This window comes from Carya illinoinensis, chromosome 16 (assembly GCF_018687715.1).
Source record: "Carya illinoinensis cultivar Pawnee chromosome 16, C.illinoinensisPawnee_v1, whole genome shotgun sequence".
In the NCBI taxonomy this organism is placed as follows: domain Eukaryota; kingdom Viridiplantae; phylum Streptophyta; class Magnoliopsida; order Fagales; family Juglandaceae; genus Carya; species Carya illinoinensis.
The window spans coordinates 29,063,514-29,083,558 of record NC_056767.1 but is presented as its reverse complement, the minus strand read 5'-3'; the positions used below and the strand labels follow the sequence as shown (position 1 = coordinate 29,083,558).

At 37.1% G+C, this 20,045-nt stretch overlaps 2 protein-coding genes across 5 annotated transcripts; one reads left to right on the top strand and one right to left on the bottom strand.

Annotated features, from left to right (window-relative positions):
* Positions 1-202: 202 nt before the first annotated feature.
* LOC122299015 lies at positions 203-2,778 on the top strand. Its single transcript, XM_043108851.1, has 5 exons — positions 203-361; positions 460-542; positions 586-667; positions 1,716-1,812; positions 2,442-2,778. The coding sequence occupies exons 1-5, from the start codon at positions 203-205 to the stop codon at positions 2,513-2,515; spliced, it is 495 nt and encodes a 164-aa protein (XP_042964785.1). The 3' UTR covers positions 2,516-2,778.
* Positions 2,779-3,311: 533 nt separating this feature from the next.
* On the bottom strand, positions 3,312-18,982 carry LOC122299415 (probable cyclic nucleotide-gated ion channel 5). 4 transcript variants are annotated; one of them, XM_043109681.1, is made up of 9 exons: positions 18,719-18,982; positions 15,306-15,435; positions 15,125-15,207; positions 13,542-14,124; positions 12,141-12,353; positions 9,528-9,811; positions 5,281-5,392; positions 4,578-4,814; positions 3,312-4,122 (listed from the first exon to the last, which is right to left on the bottom strand). In XM_043109681.1, the coding sequence occupies exons 3-9, from the start codon at positions 15,178-15,180 to the stop codon at positions 3,421-3,423; spliced, it is 2,187 nt and encodes a 728-aa protein (XP_042965615.1). In that variant the 5' UTR covers positions 15,181-15,207; positions 15,306-15,435; positions 18,719-18,982; the 3' UTR covers positions 3,312-3,420. The 4 variants fall into 4 exon arrangements, with proteins under 4 accessions (XP_042965615.1, XP_042965614.1, XP_042965613.1 ...); XM_043109680.1 differs by having other exon boundaries at positions 15,306-15,417; XM_043109679.1 differs by lacking the exon at positions 15,306-15,435 and having other exon boundaries at positions 18,719-18,981.
* Between the last annotated feature and the right edge of the window lie 1,063 nt (positions 18,983-20,045).

The following is a 20,045-nucleotide window of genomic DNA, read 5'->3' as shown; positions in this document are numbered from 1 at the left end:
TGGAAACCGGGCTTCACCATGTCTGGCAGGCCTAAAGTTCAAAGTTCAAAGTTCAATAGCCTCTTGCCTCCTAGATTTTGATGGAAAACGAGGAAGCAACTAAGAGCACTCGCATCCCGTTCTGCATCCGCCCCCCATCCCTATAATTTAGGGAAACTTTTAAGGTTTTCATGAAAAACCTCCCCCCATCCCAATCCCTAAAATGGGGATGAAGTATAGGGGTGCTACAGAAGTTCCCCATATATGGGGAACGACTGTACATCCCCATCGCTCCTGCCCCAACGATTCTCTCCTTCGTCGCGCGCCTTCTTCTCCCTTCCCTCCCTCGCAACGCAGCACCAACGAGCACCTCTCTTCTCCTGTAAGTGATTCTCAATTCTTTTACATCGTTTATTTTCTCTCTTCTCAGATCGATAGTTTGTGATAATAAATCTCAATACAATATTGGGGAGGGCGAAGAGGGAGTTGATGTCGTCGGCACCATGGAGGGGCAAAGAGGAGGCTGTCGAGGAGTTTCGGGATGTAAAGCTCAAAGTCACGAAGTAGCCTCGAGTCGAATCGGTGATGCGCGTCCCTCGAAGAAAGAACGACAAGTCCAAACGCCACGACCTCAAAGATGATGATTCCCTTGTCAAGATTGACCCCCAGCTCTGTTACATCTTTCAGCGTAATTATTAGATATCTCTTTTTTTTTAGTGATTCCATTATTAGATATCTCTTTGATAGTTGCTTTTGTGTTGGAATTTATTAATAAATTCGGGTACTTCGTGCGGTTGTCAAAGGATGTTATATCTATTTGCCTACACAATCGAAAGAGTTCTTGATTACTTGCTTGAAAATGGGTATCTTATTTTACCGAATTCATAGACTATTGATTACTTGCTTGCCGCTGCTGAAAGTAGATGTCTTTTTATCATAAGAGACCTTTCTGCAGACTATGTAGTTCATACTTCATTATTTTTAAATATAAGCTAAATATGAACAATCAATACTGGGATAACTCTGAATTCTCGATACTCACCTCGATTGGTTTTTTTTTTTTTTTTCCTCCTTTCATGCGAATGCTAATCCCTAGAGCTTTGCTGGTTTTTCTTTTAGGAACTGGCCATTTTGTGCTTTCCAGAGGGCAGCAGAAATCTTAAACTTACAGGGTAGAATGCTTGTTAGTTATATTACATTAAGGGTCTGTCATCTGTAAAGATTTAGACGAGGTTCATTGTTAAGCCATGATCTTATCATGTTCTGAAGTCATAAAATGTGTTGCTTTTCCTGCATTCAATTTGATTTTAGAAATGATGCACTTTTGTGTCTCTTCAGGCAGAATATTTTTTTGATACTCTAAATGGTTAATTCAACTTAATCTTGTTATAGAAGCATGCGGTGAGGTTGGTGCATTTTTTGTCTTCCACGATTTAGATCACTGAATTTGATTGGGAAAGCCATTAACTTCCTCAGTGAGTAAAGGCATGTCCATAGGATATATATATATCAATTACTTCTTATGTAGTCTAAACATTTTATGTTATGTTTTTCTATCAATTGATACTTTATAGCTTTTCAGGGGCTAGCTGCTTGAAGTATGCAGCTTTACGCATTTCTTTTTGCTTGGTGATTGATAATATTTTACTCATCATTTCCATCTGCTTTCTTTAAATAGGTTTGTGCCTGAATATGTTCTTACTTCAGTTTGACATGAAATACTCTTGTTTATACAGTTTCTTCAACCTGTTGTGAAACCTCTTCCACCTACCATGGCCTATAATATCTCCCGCAACTTGAGCTTCTTCACGCCCATTTTCATGCAGTTCTTTGGTAAGTGGATTTCCATGTGCATTTCTTAGTAGTAAGATGGAAATAGTTTAATTTATCTTGTACAATACAACATTTTCAACCTTTTAGTTCCAAGGATTCTTATTATTATTTTTCCTTTTCAGTTACAAAAATTTACCATTTATGTTTCCCCCACCCTCTGGCCTAATCTGTTATCTTTCACTGCACCTAGAGTTATGTACTTTTGGTATTTCTGCATCATAACAAGTATGCATGTGGAAGTAATATAATTATTTTTAATGACATCTGTTTGAAGGACTGAAGTATAAATTCAGGTAGATGGTTCTCTCTCTCTCTCTCACACACATAAATATATAATAAAAGAATTAGCTAATAAGACGTAAAATGAACTAGTGCAGAGATCTTCAATGTACACTCAAGGTACCTTATCTCATCAAACTTTTAAGCTCAGAATTTGTTGAGGTTACTTCCAAACCAAAATTTTGGTTATTATCCTTTAAAAAGGGAGCTAATGTTGGTCTCATAATTGCACACAAGTTCATTGAAAGTCTGAAGGATTAGGTCTTGTGATCAAGCCCTTGACATTTTCTTATTCCATATTATTAATTTTAAGTATGCTGCAACAGTTTATGAAAATCATTGCATTGCAGATCCAGAAGGCATTGGAAAGGCCCAGAAATCACTTGGGATGGGACAGGAAGAAAAAGCTCGCTGTGTTCAATGAAAAGGGAGGGGAGTCAAGCAAGACAGTTGAGGGCATGTGGCTTAACTCATGGTTTCTGACAGTGTCAAGAACTGTTTTAATTCTTCACGACTGACAGTGCCAAGGCTTAACGATTTGTTTTCCTTTTGTGTTCTGTTTTGTTGCGGATGAAATGTATATAGATGAAAATATTCTATTTGGTTTCGGATGAAATGCTGGAGATTAAAATTACTAGGTTTGTTTTTGATATAGAAACAATGATGAAAATCTCGCTGCTTTGTGGATGTTTGGACTTCTTCCTGTCATTTTCATTTTAATTCTGTCATCCTTCTAAACGTGATTGAAACTTCAATTCATCACGTGCTTAATTTTATGTTTTTCATTGTTTGATACGTAAAGATCAAAATGCTTTCGGACTCAGCTGTGACTAGTACGTTTATCCATTGGAGTTTAGGATATCTCTTAGTTTATTTTGCTTCTGATTGGCACTAAAAGTGAAAATGCTTCTGATTCGTAGTATTTTTTTACTAGGAAGTGAAAATGAAAAGAAGATAATAAGACGAAAGAGTTAGTAGTTAAAATTGTAAATGGAAGAGAGAGAAAAAAGTAATAAAAAAAGAATAGAGAAATATTATTTAATAAAATAGAGATAGGGATGGGGAATGGGATGTGAGAAGTTTTTAGAAGATGAATAAAATTTAAGGATAAATTTGAGGAAAGGTGATTTTGAGTTAAATTATAGGGATGAGGATGAGGATGCGGATGAGGATGCTCTAAGGCATATACAGATTTCTTCCCATCGCAGCAAGACGAGGGCTTTTCAAATATTGAATGCTTGCATTATAATAGATTGTTCTCGGTCCCTTTACGCAAAGTAGGAAAAAAAATTCAGCCGTTATCTTACATCACAATTAAAGCATCCCAAGTCAATCTGTATCATCAACAGCAAAATCAGGCTCCGGAGGCTTCTGCAGTTTTATCAATTCCCTAGCAGTCTTTGCATTCCGATTTCGATGAACACCACGCATTGCGTTTGCTGCAAACCTGGAAGCTAAGAAAGTGGCACCAAGACTATATGAACCACCACCAACAATGTTGCCAGTCCCTGCCAACTTTTCTGCCTTTTCTTCTTCTTCCTTACGCTGAAGTTCCATATTCTTCCTCTTGGAATATCGACGCCATGCCGCTTGGACAAAGCATGCGGCCCAAGTCCTCCACTGCTGTGAATAGAAACGGAAGGTGTGCTGTACCTGTCTACTGTGAAGGCGCCTAAATTGACTTGCCACAAATTTTAACTCTTCAGCAATTAGGGCGAAAGCCTCAACCTCTGTTATAGCTTTCACTGTCCGTGTAGAAGATGGGAGGTTAGATCCTGATTTGGGATCCAGTGCCCAGGTCAGAAGCTCCTCCCCACAGAAATCACCTTCTTTCAGAAAACTACGGTTGAAAAACCCACTTCTACCACCATCAGTGGTTACACTCTCAAGGCGACCACGTATGATAAAGAGCATCTCATCAACTGGATCGCCTTCCCGGACAATGTAAGTACTCTCTGTGAATAAACATGGTTTAAGTCGCTCACAAATGGCATCAAGCAACCTCTCATCCATGTTCTCAAATAGAGGAACCTAAAATTACCAGCAAAACAATTAGACATTTACAAAACCAGATGCCACAAAACCAATAGCAGAAGCCATTGGAAACTGAACAAGTACAGATCCTATGGAGAGATGACAAAGACAGATATTAAGTTTCAAGAACATAATGCCCTTATATGAGTAGGGAAACAGTAAAATATACAAGTCAACTAAAGAAAGCACTTATAAAATTACCTAAGGTCATGAATTAATTGAGAAATTATCAGCTTCTGGATCTTCTTCTGGATCTTTGTGATGCAAGCAAAAAGTTCTGTGCTATAAATTTTGGGTTTCATATGCTATGCAAAAAAGTATATGATCCTTGATTTTTCAGTTTTAGCATCGATAAAATTATCGAAATGTTTGGTTATAAGGTATACATATAAATAAATGCCCTCACAATAAAAATGGATAGATACATGAATAAAAAAGGATGAGAAATTTACCCTCCTCACTAAAGCAAGACAGAGATGTCGCTTGATATCTCTTCTAAGATCTTTTGGTAGACTCTGAACCAAACTCTCTTCATCCACACCGCGTGTTTCCAACCACTTGTACTGATCATAACGTCTAACCCGCTCCCTAAGTTCCTGTGGGAGCAAGCGATGATGCATCCACTGTTCTGAGTCACGCCTTTTAACCCTCATCTCCTCTAGCCTAATAGTAAGCGACTGAAGATAGGTCTGCCATAATAGCACAATGTCCAGAATTTCAAATTCTGTTTTTCATGCCATAGCCTCCTTTACCACAGAGGTAAGATTTCAACAAAGCATGCATTTAGAGAGAATATAAAGGAAACTTGTGTCCATAATATAAAAAATCTTCACTCCACTCCCTCCCTCTCTCTAAAATAAAAATCCAAGGGAAAAAACAGAGAGCAAATGCACTAGATAGCAGAACTTGGTCAACTAAGATTATAACTACCACATGAGGTTAGCTATGCAATTATCTTTCACATTCAACTCTAGTTGTCTAGTTCATATCTTCTGTTCATCTCTTGAAGAATGGATTTCATTGAATAAATCAAGGATGCCTATACAAGAAAATGCATCACTACCAAAAACTTCAATATACTCTGAAACCAAGAAAACCAAGATATGATTTTATCAATTTGTACCCTTTCTAAAAAATTAAAGTTTCCAAGTTTACCTGCATGTTGCCAATCAGAAGCGCAAAGAGGATGAGTCCAAGTATGGCTAGTGCTATGGAAAATATAACCTCCCCAGGATAGGTGCTGGTTTGAAGTCCCTGGCCAAGTGTACTATAGGAAAACCAAGGAAAATATAGTCTCAGTGTGGAAATCAATTATCAGGATTTCTTACAATGAAAAAGCTTAATTATAGTTATAGTTTCAGTTATCATGAAAATCAGTGCATGAGGAATTAAGGTTGCATTTTTTACTAACTATTGAAGTTTGGGTATATAAATAGGCTGGGAACCTTTTTTTTTTTTGATAAGTAAACGATAGTATTAATAATAAAAGGCAGAGCCCAAGTACACAAGAAGGTATACAAGCAGTAAAACCTATCTAGGTGGCTATAGTAGTCACCAGAAACTCGTGTATATTTAGGCCATTAAAGTCTATAGCTAGAGACCATAGGATTAAAGTGCTGAACAAATAACTACAAAGCTCCTCAGTTGTCCTCTCCTTATCTTCAAATGTTCGTTCATTTCGTTCTTGCCAGATGCACCACATAATGCAGATAGGTACCATCTTCCACATAGCTTTGACATGTAAATTTCCCCCCGGCATCGCCCAACTGGCTAGCAGTTCAAGTACTGACTTCGGCATCACCCAATTTAACCCTACTCGACGGAATACTTCACACCACAAGGCTCTCGCTGTCTCACAATGTAACAAGAGATGGTTCACCGACTCACCATCTTTCTTACACATACAGCACCAATCAGTAATGATGATCCGCCTCTTTCGCAGATTATCGGTAGTCAGATTCTTGCCCAGAGCTGCTGTCCAAACAAAGAAAAGTGTTTTGGGCGGTGCTTTATTCCTCCACAATCTTTTCCATGGAAACGAAACATTCGGTATAGCTGTCAGGGCTTTATAGTAAGAGCGAACCGAGAAAATACCCTTACCCGTATGTTTCCACCACAGTTTATCTTCATGCAATCCGTTCGGTTTCATAGAGTACACTTGGTTGAAAAAATCAGTGAAACTGTTTACTTCCCAATCATGTGCTGCTCTACAAAAAGTGATGTTCCAGTGAACTTGATCCCCCGAGCGAACCAACAGATCCGCGACCGAAGCTTCTTGATCGCAGGCCACTAAATATACACCTGGAAAAATGTCCTTCAGTGCCTCATCCCCACACCAAATGTCCCTCCAAAAACTTATACGTGTGCCTTCCCCCACCAAAAGTTTAGTATTTTTGGCAAATTTCCTCCACCCTCTTCTTATTTGCTTCCAAATCCCCACTCCATATGGTCCATTCCCCTCCCTAGTACACCATCCCCCCCAAAGGCTGCCATATTTACTATGAACTACTACTTTCCATAGTGCTTTCGGCTCCATATTATATCTCCAAAACCATTTTCCTAGGAGAGCCCGATTGAACATTCTCAGATTCTTTATCCCCAACCCTCCTGAAGAAATTGGTCTGCAAACCATATCCCAGTTGATTAGATGAAACTTGAATTCATCCCCCAAACCACTCCAAAGAAAATCACGGTACAATTTTTCAATCCGTGCTGCCACAGAAGCTGGAATTGTAAAAAGAGACAGAAAATAAGTAGGTAAGTTAGAAAGAGTACTCTTTATCAGGGTCACTCGGCCTCCCTTTGACAAGTACAGTCTCTTCCATCCAGCCAATCTTCTCTCTATTTTCTCAATAACTGTATCCCAGATAGCTATGGCTCTTGAAGCCGCCCCCAAAGGTAAACCCAGATAAGTCATAGGAAGGGCGGTGACCTTACACCCCAATGTGTTAGCCAACTGTCGAGATCTACTAATATTCCCAATTGGAACTAATTCTGATTTATCAAAATTTACTCTCAAGCCTGATGCTGCTTCAAAGCATAACAATAGCGCTTTCAGAGTCCTAAGTTGTTCTTGTTCAGCCTCACAGAAAATCAGCGTGTCATCGGCAAAAAGTAAATGAGATATCGAGATAAGGCCCCTATTCCGATCACCCACAGAAAAACCAGCCAGCAAACCATTGTTGACTATAGTCATTATCATCCGACTCAGAGCCTCCATTATGATAACAAAGAGAAGAGGAGACAATGGATCCCCTTGTCTTAAACCTCTCGAGCTGTTAAAGAAGCCTTCTGGACTGCCATTAATCAGAATTGAAAACCTTGCTGTTGAGATGCACCATCTGATCCATCTACACCATTTTTCCCCAAAACCACACCTTCTCAAGAGATATATAAGAAAATCCCAATTTACATGGTCATATGCCTTTTCCATGTCTAATTTACAAATAATCCCTTCCATACCGGCTTTTAATCTACTATCCAAACATTCATTGGCTATTAATACCGAGTCCAGAATCTGACGACCCCTAACAAAGGCATTTTGTGGCTTTGAGATTATCTTACCAATGACCTCCCCCAACCTGTTTGCTAGAACCTTTGAAATAATTTTATAGACCCCGTTAATGAGGCTAACGGGCCTAAAATCCTTCACTTCTACAGCCTCGGTCTTCTTTGGAATTAATGCAATAAAAGTCGTGTTCAAACTTTTCTGAAATTTCCCTGACAAGAATAATTCCTGAAATACATTCATCAAATCCTCTTTTATCACCTCCCAACAAGTATGGAAGAACCCCATCGAAAAACCGTCTGGTCCTGGCGCTTTGTCTTTCCCCATTCGTCTGATCACTCCATATATCTCCTCTTCCTCGAACGCTCTTTCCAATCTTGCCGCAATCTGTGGCTCAATGGCATCAAACACAAGTCCATCCACTTTTGGCCTCCATCCCTCTCTTTCTGTAAATAGTTGTTCGAAAAAATTCAGCACATGTTCCCGTATCACAGGGGCCTCTATACACTCTCTACCATTGATACTCAACATCTCAATGGTATTATTCCTCCTATGCGAATTTGCCACTCTATGAAAGAAATTTGTACTCTTATCCCCTTCTTTCAGCCACAAAACTCTTGATTTCTGTCGCCAAGATATTTCTTCAAAAGATAATACCCTTTCTATCTCTGACGTCAACTCTGCCTTTCGTGTTCTTTCCTCTACGGAGAGGGATCTGCCTTCGTTGATGCTTTCAAGACACTGTAACTCTCCCATCATATTTTTCTTTTGCTCCCCTAGGTCCCCTAGGCTGGGAACCTTAAGTACAAGTTATTAACTGACATATCTATGGCAAAATAAACATTCACACAAGCGATTCAACTCAAGTTCGAAAATGTTGCCATGTTGAATAGATAGCATTATGCTGAATGGATAACCTTAACTCTGTATGTTTGGTTAGAAACTGAAAAAAAAATGACACACAGATATATAGAAATGCACAAGGAGAGATGCAAGAAAGAAATTTATTATAAATAATTAAAGGAGCTAGAGCTATAAATTACCTCACAAATTTACTTATAAAAAATATAAATAAATAAATTACCTCACGAATTGGTGAGAAACTTCTGTCATACAGAATGTTGGAAAGTAACTGGTTTTATAAGAGGGAGATTATGCACTTTCTATATTTTTCTAAAAGCCCAATACAGATAATCATGGCCATTCCATCAACTGATTTCAACTAAAAGGAATTAACTGAAATAAACCAAAAGGCTGGGAACCCATCACAGTGCACTACTACAATAGCATATAGCCTGAACAGTTGCATACTGAAAGATCTAAAATAAAGGTAATCAGAGTAATCTTCTACGCCATCACTATATCATCTATTATTTACAACTTACCGGCTAGTATTATGTATACAAAAACATCGACTACTTACAACCATATAAATTTGTAAACCTCTCAGATGGACTCTCATCCAGGCGATGGAATATCCCATATGAACTCACTTTGGCCTCTTCTAGTAGATATGCAGTGGTACCTAGCTAACAACTAAAACAAGAGATCTATAGCACCCAGATGGCAAGGTTGTGGGAAAAAATGCCTTTTGGATGCATGAATGTAAAAGGAAGTGTGCAACCACAAGTGCGTATAATCCAATTTTTCCCAGTATAAGATTTATGAGGATCAATGAATATATATTACTAGAGAAATATGAGCAGTGGCAGAACACCATTACTAATATGTGATTTTAAGTCACTTCGGTGTAGAATTGGTATTAATAATCTGAAAGGACACAAGCAAATTTCCAACAAGTGAAAACCAAACTGAAACAATCCCACACCAGGCAAAATAAACAAAGTCTCCTGTTTATACAACTTGTAGATGGAAAATTGAAAAATTAACATACCTTAAATTCTGTAGCCCCCACCATAAACAGTAACAGTATTTAGAGACAAACTTCATGGATGAGACAATTTCAGATGACAAAGCATTTTCAAAGATTCCATAATCAAATTGCGAGTTATCACCAACTGAGCAACTTGAATTAAGCTGAGAATGCCATGAACTTGGTCCCACGGTTTGCTTGCTGCAATACAAGGATCTTTTACAAATTTTATTATCAGGACAAGCGTCCTGCCAGCATGCATCAATGCGTTCTATAGCTAACAGGTACCAGAATGCCCCAACTATCTGCAAAGATTAAAAAATAGATAGAAAATGTGTCATAGAAACGTGAGAACATAAACGCGAGAAATTAAATAGTATTGCAGATGCTTTTTTGAAATGAAATCATTTAACAAAAAAGTAATTAGGTACACATGAAGTTATTAAAGCTGAATTTCAGATGAAATGAGATTATTTTCCTTCTTTGATAAGATTTCATTGAAAGAAACGAGAAAAAATAGAAAAAGAAAAAGAAAACCATTTGGGCACATAGGAAGGGTACAAAATATTCCAACAAATGCACAATCTGAACTCAGCAAGTTGGCAAATATAGAAAGGAAGAAGAAACCAATCCAGTCATATTTCGAGTTTACACGTGCAACATCAATCCACTACATTGAACTATTTGTAGTTTAAGCTGAAAGAAAATGAAATTAAGGGGACTTGCAACAAATTGCAGCCGATCTGCAACCTGTACCTGCTGTACAAATATCGCAATAATTACGCTAAGTAATGTGAGTGTGATAAAGTCATTGTAATTTTCCCTGAGAAAGAGTACTATTTGAAGAGACTGTTTTACCATGCATTGTATCCACATGAGCGGCCTCATTTCCCATGGAAAAGCATTTGGTGAGCAACTATCTTTGCTTGGGAGGCAATTTTAGGAAAATCCTAACTGGATAACTTAAGGAAACACCAATTTACAGTGATAAACTGGTGCTGCATGTGTAAGAGGATGAGGAAACGATTTATCCCTCATTACATTGTGCAGTAGCTAGTACTCTATGGAAAGATTTTTCAACCTTTTTGGGTTGAGTTGGGTGATACAATGACTGGTAATGGGCCTTCTTCTTTGCAGGAACAGTTTGTTTTGTAGCCTTCTCAGTGAAACTATGTGGAATTTGATCCCAATTTGTTTATTGTGGTGCATTTGAAGGGAGAGGAATGCTCTTGCCTCTTAGTTTCGAGAATTGCAAGAAGAATGTGGTGCAGCTAAGGAATCTTTCTTCAAACCTCTTTTTCATTTTTTATATAAGTAATCATTCTTTATTAATAAGCACAAATGAGCAACTCAAGTAAACAAGAAATCTATAAAAGAAACGCCTAGCTTTTTAATGACAAGGAATTCCGGAGACCGTGTGAATGCAAGATGTTTTTTAACCCTGGACACGTGTAATGCGTCCCCATCACCATCACACGGATCAGGTAAATCATTGGCTTTTTACCAATGGCATGTGGCCCCTAGAAATTTTTTGCACCTAAGGGTTCAAAACCTTAGACCTAGAGGGAGCATACCCCTAAGACCAAGGGCCCTACTACATGAGCCAACCCCTATGGGTTGCAAAAGAAATGCCTAGCTATGAGGACCAAATCTCTTTAACATTGAATGGCAACAATCTTCAATTTTCCAGCTTCATCTTCTCGGAGTTTTTTATATTTTTTTTCAAAACTTCTTACTCTTTCTACCTAGGTGTTTCTATACCTCCTTTGTACTTGGTAGTGCCTTTTGATCATTAATAAAATTGTCTTGCTTATAATGGCAACAAATCGATACATGGGAGTATAATGACCAAACTTTTTGAAACAATGTTCAATCTGTAGTTTGGTTAACGAAGAAATCAATACTCTACAAATTTAAAATTTGCACGGGTTGATACACCACGAAACCAAATCTTTTGGAGAAGGATGCAAACTACGGGGTTGTTGTCTTGACCTGGGCTGTTTAATCTTTATTCAGAAAGTAATATGTTCTCAACTAAAATAAATGTCTCATAGTTCTTGGCAAATCTCCTTGGCTATCCATTCGAGAACCATCTCTTTGCTACATTGGATGTGAATCAATCCCCTTTATTTTGCCTTCTTTATTTGACAAACCATGACAGCTTTAAGCCTCATTCCCGGCTTTTGCTTTTACATCCATGGTTTCATGAATACTTTTCTACATATTTCAAATTACAATTGATCTAAATACTTCATAAATTTAAAGCAAGAAATCAACTGTTGATGTTTCCCATAGTATGAATCTTTACCTGGTTGAAAAGAATGAACTTGTCATTTTAAATTTCAAAATTTGCACCAACTTTATTGGTTTTAGCTGATATCAAATGTTTGAAAAAATTGAATGAAAGAGATTCGACAAATGCTTGTTACCATGGTATAAGCCAAGGAAAAAAAACTTGTTACAAAAGCAATTTTCCCGTAAATAAATTTATATAAAGAAGGCTAAAACTGGGTTTCAGGAATAGTTCATGCACAAGAAACCTATAATAGCAAGTAAGGTATCACCTACATGTTGTCCGCATAGAGGTGGACTTCAACTAAGCTAAAACAATACTGAACCAAAAAAGGAACTTACATGACTAGCAAGCATGTACAATAGCAAGTAATATGCAGCACCTGCCCAAGCAGTTTCAACAAAGACACCTGCTGTCCTTTTGAGTTCTGAAGTTAAAGGTAATATTCGAAGAAATCTGGGAAAATATTGAAGCAAGACAATGAAAAACAGGGCCCGTTTTGTAGCCATTACATCTGAACCATCTGACATCTGAAGAAATCTCCAAACCACAATCTGCACAGTTTTGAGAAATAATAAAAAAGATTTATTCTAGATGACTAACACCTGCAAGTCTGTAAGTAGGGCATTATGATTCCAACAGACTTTTCAGGACTCTATTGAAATATACTCTTCTGCACCTAAAAACAGGAATAAAAAGCATCTAATATGGACATCAAATTCGCTTGATGTGAACAACCAATCATGAAATTGGGGCCAACAATTCCAGCCACATCTTGGCTGAAAACTCTGGTGAGATCATATGTGCATCTGGGCCTGCAAAAAGGGACGATATACCATTTGATTTTGGGTGTTTAAAATGTGAGAAACTCCATATTGTAGATGTGTCATGTCTTAAACATCCATCTCAAAAGCTTAACCCATTGAATGCAGAAGCCTAACAGGCATATAAATCAATTAATAATTATGACTCAAACATACAGGCACATAAATCAATTATGACTCTCAAATTTAACAGGCACATAAAAAAATTATGACTCTCAAATATGTGACTTTTCTTAACACCCTCTCATGCCCCAGGCCCAATAGAAACAGCAGCACAGACAAACAGGATCAGCTGAAACAAAGACCAACAGGTCTAGCAACTGCAGTCAAACTAAACTCAACCACTGTTATACTTCTCTTAACAAAAGAATCAAACAAGATGTTAATCAGCAACAGCAAATATTTTCAAATAATATTTATTAAGTTTCCAACAGTTCACCCCTCCGTTAATCTCTTACACCCTTTTTTTTATGAGGATCTCGTACACTCTAGAATACCTCTCTGTTCTATTTTTAGAATAGAGTAGGGAGATTATGCCATTCTTAACATGCAAAAATACATGGGAAAATTAATAATTACTTAACAATTCATAAAACACTTCATTAGAAAACTGAAAATGCAAATCATTTTGGTATGACTGCAATAGAAAATAAAAGGAACACCGTTGAGTAATGATGATACACTACTTATTTGAGATGGAAATAACTTTTCGTAAGTATAGTTGACATGGAAATCATAAAGAACAACAGTCAGCTTAACTAATTTTGATACATTTGGCACTACAATTGTAACATGTCCATAACACAAACAAAGATGAAAAATGTGCACAAATTTAAGAGCCAGAAGTATATGAATGAGGTGGAACCATGCAGCCTAGCGCATAGATAAATGGTATCTGAGTAGTGTGAACATTTAAACCTGAGGTAGGGGTAGCACGGAAAGAAAATCAACGATAAAGTACCGCCGCAGGTATCGCCGGGCTATTTGTGCAGGATCAATCACAAGTTCACCCCGTCCAAACACCCGAGAGGATGGGGCAATGTAAGCTGTTCGGAATTGGAGAGCCATGTGAATAAGATGGAAAGTGTCAACAATTGTCCGCAATGTAGTCACTGTGATCGCCAACTTTCGGTCTATACCAATGCAATCTGATGATTGATTAACAACAGGAAGATAATAAAAAAGGGGATCCACTGAGACAGCCAAAATACATGATATTACAGAGAGTCTATTCCAAAAAAGGAGGAATTTGTCTTGTGGATCAAATATATTCTTCTCTGAAACTTTAAGATCTTCTGGGAACACTCCCCGAGAAACCCCAAATCTAAGTGATCGACCAATCGACTTAAGTCCTTCAGATCCCTTTCTCATTCCTCTCTTAAATGATCTAGACGTTCCATCTCTTGCGTGTGCAGTACGGCGAAATCCCTCAACATCAAATCCACATCTATTCACACCAGTATCGGAAGATGATGATAATGTAGAGTCCAAGTCATCCAACCTGAAAAATAAATATACAGGGCCATCGGGCAGAAAATAAGATACATTCTATAGTTCAGCGGCTAAAAAAATGTAGCTCATATACTATCTGTTTCTCTCCTTTCCCTGTTAGGACCAAAAATCCTGTATGGATAAAACCTAAAAATATATAGAGCCAGTTGAGATGTGATATGATTGCATCGAAATGCCTAGACATCAGCCTCATCGCAATAAATAGAGGGGAAATAAAGCTAGCATCAGAGTAGGGGACAATAACCCTGCTTCTTGAAATCAATTACAAACTTTGTGTGACTGAAGCAACATACAAGAGTTTTTTTTTGTTACTAGAATTGTATCTAATTCAGTGAAAACAAGATCAAAACATATATACTTGGGAAAAAAAGACTATCAAAAGTTGAATAATGTTAAAGCCACAAATGGTAGAAAACTATTGAAATGAAAAGAAAATTAGAGTTTCAAATTTCATTGAAACATAAAGCCTTGCAGACATCCTATGAGTCGTGAAATTTTGGATAAACCTGAACATAGTTTATCAAATAAAATGACAGTTTTTCTCTCAGTATAAATGATAACATGCAATAAATCGCAAGACATCATTAAATTAAAGCAGTTACATTCTTAAAAAAAAAGACTCATTTGATTCTTTAAAACAATTAAAGTAATAATCAGAGCAAATATGACATCTTCCTCAACTTCAAATTTGAATAATATATGTGAGAGAAAGCAATGAATTTTACTAGAAATTGAAAAAACAACAGCGCTAGAAAAGATTTATCTCTACCATCATGATTCGTGCACAATCTTTGGCCAACTACAGAAATAACTGGGAAAAAAAATTTTTTTTGGGGGGGGGGGGGGGGGGGGGGGGGGGAAGGGCACACCCAGCAATGTTATAACATAAAACTTGCAAAAATCTAGTAATCATAAATGTATAGACAGCTTAACTTTCTTCTCATCCATAATTTTACCATCATAATAGTGTCAAGGACTATATTTCATACCTGACAAACTTCTCGCGTTGGCCACCCATGTATTGTGATTTGTAATCACGATCCATTCTTCACAATTGAATACATAAAACCATCTGCAACCAACAAAATAATTCAAATTAAAATGCAAACCAATCAGCAACAAATCAATCGGATCAGCGCAAATGCTTGGACTAGATGACAAAGTTATTACCAAGCAGCCAGGCGAGTATGATAATAGACTCAAGACTTCTGTATCTCGTGATGAACTAAAAATTCCAAGCTAATTACAGTATTGAGTTGATGCAAGTGCCACATACATATACCTGGAGAAATAAGAGAGACTGAAAATGGAAAAGAAAACTTTCTAAGGATCTTATCTCTCCCAAATAATGTTTCAGAAGTCCACACAACCTATGTGTTTGATAGATTACCGCATCAACATAGAGCATCCAGTTACCAAATGAGAAATATGGCTTTAGTTCTCATATGTTACTAGTGTCAAAATCAAATGAAGTTAGCTAGCCAACAAGAAAAGCCAAAATTTACTTTCTACCTTTTATGCAAAGTCAAACTCATTTAGCATTCACACTAGATACTCGTAATTAACATTGTCACATGCTTTCTATCCAATTTACAATTTATCCCTACAGTCACCGATCATACCATGCTACTTATACTCGTTCCCAATAATTACAAGAAAATAATCACTTAGAATGTACTTTTTCTAAGAACAAAATCCAACTTTTGTCCCTCAACAAAGGAATTTTTTGAGACACCAGGTTACCGTCATCCTCTCAACCAACTAGCCAGCACCTAAGCCAAAAGTTTGAAAACATTCCACCAAGCTAATAGGCCTATGGTATTCTCTGCTCAAGCCACCACTTTGTTCAACAGAAGAATGAAAGGCAGCATTTAAAAATTTCCCAGAAAAATACTACATGATACCATTCTTCACCAGCAACCTGTCTAACAAATGTCTAATTATCCCCTCGTCTAATGACACACTCTCCTCATCTATGAGCAAAAAAGGAAGTAAATGAACATAAGGTCTCCACAAAACTGAAAATGTATAAAGATTCTCGTATTAGATGTCTAAGTAACCCATTGTCTAAAATTCTGGAGGGACCTGTATAAAATTCTGGAGGGACATCTGGTGTGGGGAGAAGGCTTTGAAGGAGGCCTTTCCAGCAGTGTTCCGAGTGGCTTGCGAGCCAGATGCTTCGGTGGAGGACCTTTTAATTCGGTCAGGAGACCAAATTCATTGGAACATTATTTTCAGTAGAGCAGCTCAAGATTGGGAAGTTGATTGTTTTGAGGCTTTTTTCAGCCTCCTTTACTCTTGGAAACTAAATGGCTTGCGGGTTGATAAATTGTGGTGGACACCTGCGAGTAAAGGAATTTTCTCGGTAAGCTCTTTTTACAAGACCCTTATAGTCACACCAAACTCTCACTTTCCTTGGAAAAAATTATGGAGGAATAAGGCACCTCCCAAAGCACTCTTTTTCACCTGGACGGCAGCCCTGGGGAAGATTCTGACTACCGACAACCTCCGGAAGCGTCGGATAATCATTGCGGACTGGTGTTGTATGTGTAAGAAGGACGGTGAGTCAGTGGAACATCTCTTGTTACATTGTGAGACAGCTAGAGCTTTGTGGTGTGAAGTATTCAACAGAGTGGGGTTAAACTGGGTGATGCCTGCTACGGTAGTTGACGTTTTGGCTTGCTGGGTGACACCAGGAGGACTCCCACAGGTTAAAGCAATCTGGAAGATGATTCCTAGCTGCATCATGTGGTGCATTTGGCGAGAGCGAAATGAAAGGACCTTTGAAGATAAGGAGAGGACACTAGAGGAGCTTTGCTCCCTTTTTTTCACTACTTTACTTCTTTGGGCCAATACGCTAGACTTTAATGGCCAAAATGTACACGATTTTCTGCTTTCTTCTGTAGCAAACTAGATAGGTTTTATCTCTTGTAATACTTCTTGTATACTTGGGCTTTGCCTATTCTTATTAATATTACCGTTTACCTATCAAAAAAAAAAGTAACCCATTGTCTAATGACCCACTATTTATCAGCAAATGCACACAAGGTCTCCACAAAACTGAAAATGTATTAAAAGTCTCATAATAATGAATATCCCTTCCTTTACATAATTCTTCTCATCTAAGAAAACGGCAGTTTCCATTTCCAATAAAGTTAGCTCTTTTATGTGCAGGATAACAAAATTTGTACTTCTACCCCTATCTTCAAGCCAAATGGCCCTCAATTATCCTTTGTCCACAGACTAGATAGCGTGGAAAACGCATGAATTGCGTAAAGCAATTGCACGAGATCTACTTTAAGTGACCACCTATGTGCTCATGCACCTAGTCCATCAGCAAGGACACAATATAACATGCTAGGATTTGGAAAACAATGACCTGGATAAATGACCATATCTTTATATGCACAAAACTGCAAGTCTGGAACTATGCTATTGCAACACCACAATTTCCATAGCGTGTAGTTTTTGTAATTAGGCTCTTTCTTGTATAGTTCCTGTGTACTTGGGCTTTGTCTATTTACGTGGATTAATAAATTCTCCTTTTTACCTATCAAAAAAAAAACCACAATTTCCTCCCTGGCCACTTGCAGCTCCAGATTCTCCAATTGCAATAAGAAGCATAACTATCAAAACTTAACAAGAAAGTTCCTTGCCAATGACAGGTAAAGTAAAAAGCAGGCTAATTAGCTGCAACACCAATGAGAACAAGCAATCATGAATCATCTACTAAATCTCAATTGGCCAAGGACAATCTCACTTCTTGAGAAACCCTTCTTCCTTCTTCCACAACCGTATACCAATCACTCAAATCAATCACCTAAGCACCCATCATTTGATCAAATCATTAAGATTGGCATCCTTCTAGTTTGGTTATTTCCAAACTTATAGCACTTGCTGGTGCAACTCACCATAAAAAATAATTCCAATTTTTCACACTCCCTCTTAGACCCTCTGATGGCTTTAATATTAGTAGTAGCGCACTTATCTAGAAGCCAAAACTATTTTTATTAATACCCATATTTCCTCCAACTACGCTACCAAACCGCATCAGATTTCATCCTCTTCAATGATCTTTTCAACTAAAAAGCCGCAACTTCTACAAGATAATTTCCAATAAACTCAAATTAACTTGATTCTGGCACTTTTTTATCCATGCTAACACTGCAGCACACAAAACAGCCACTCCAATCCAATAAATATCAATCATATGCTGACAAATCCGATTTCTTTGGCTTCCCCAATTCCTAAAAGCATAAGCCTCCTAAAAGCATAAGCCAGTATTGGCTCTAGCGTTGACGGCCGGATTTCATGAATTGTATCTAGAACGAAAAGAAGAAGGCATCAACATGAGTGATTATGACCAAAAAAATCAAACATAGGATTAAGAATATGCTGTTCCAAACCTCCAGATTCCCAAAACAGCTCCAAAATCTACAACTACGTTAAAAACTCACCCAATACGCTACGTTAAAAACTCGAAATCCGATGCAAAATTCTACTTTCAGAAAAACTACATATGTAAGCAAAAATACGCATATCTATATACAGTAGCAACTGTGATGGGATAGAAAAAGACATACTGGGTATCTGTTGAACTAAATTACTTCATCGTCTGAGCTGGTAAAAAATAATTCGATCGACAGAGAGAGAGAGATTTGCCAGAGAAAAAAATGGAGGAAAAGGAAAGTAGCGGAGTCAAGGATTTTCAATCCAAGTGAGAAATTACTGCATCGGCCTCTATATCCGTTGTTTCCGGGGTGGCATGGTTGGTGCTAACTGGCAATGCCTCGGTGTCTGGTTTTTACTGTTCTTGTTGTTTGGTCTCGCAGTTAAATCCCAATTTGACCATTCAGTTGCCGGCGCCGCGTGGTCAGGTGTAAATGTGTGAAACCACATAGGAAAATGCTAACTTCGCAATTTTATTGGAGTAATTCTAGGCGGTGACGTGTTAAATATTAAAATGTATAAAAAAATTTATAATTTAAGTTAAAAATAAAAAATATTGATAAAATAAAATCGTCATATAAAATTGTGTAAAAAAAAAAAATCTATTCATCATTTCATTTTTCATTATCCCATAATGTGATATTAGATAACAGATTTACAAATGAAATATAATAAATCATCTCTAATTATTTAATACCGCATCATAAGATGACAAGATGATGATGAGAATTAAGATATTGAATTGCAATACTCTTGTATAAAATTATACTTATGTGTACTACTACTCTTTTGTATATAAGTAATGTTAGATATAGTTGTGGAGTGAATAAACGTTGCACAATTTTTTTTTTAAAAATAGTAGAGTATACTATTAAGAAATTAATTAATTTTTTAATATGGGTTCTGTATTTACTTACTTTTATCAAATAAATTACGAGACGTTTACGTATTTCACGTATGTAAATATGCAAATATCAATATAGTTTATAGGAAAGACAAAAAAAAAAAAAAAAGTATTGGTCAAATTGGATCAAGGATGACCAAGGAAGTTTGAATCGAACAAGGAAAGCAACACAAAAGTAGGGATGGCAGTATGTCACACGACCCGTTAACCCAACACGAACACGACACGATAATAGCGAGTTAGGGTTTAGTCTTAATGGGTTCGGGTCAAAACAGGTTGACCCGTTAAGACACGATTGCTTAACGGGTTGATAATGGGTTAACCCGTTATAACCCGTTATGACACGTTAAGAAAGTTAAAGTTACAATTATACCCTTATATCTAAAATAAAATTGTTAGAATTTCAATTTCAATATTTTTATTATTTAGATTGTAGTTTTGGACTTATAATTAGTTTTATAATTTTTATAGATATTGTAATTTTAACATTTATATAAAATTATGCTAAATTTAATCAGGTTAAAAAGGTTAATTTCAGGCCTATTCAATCTATTTAT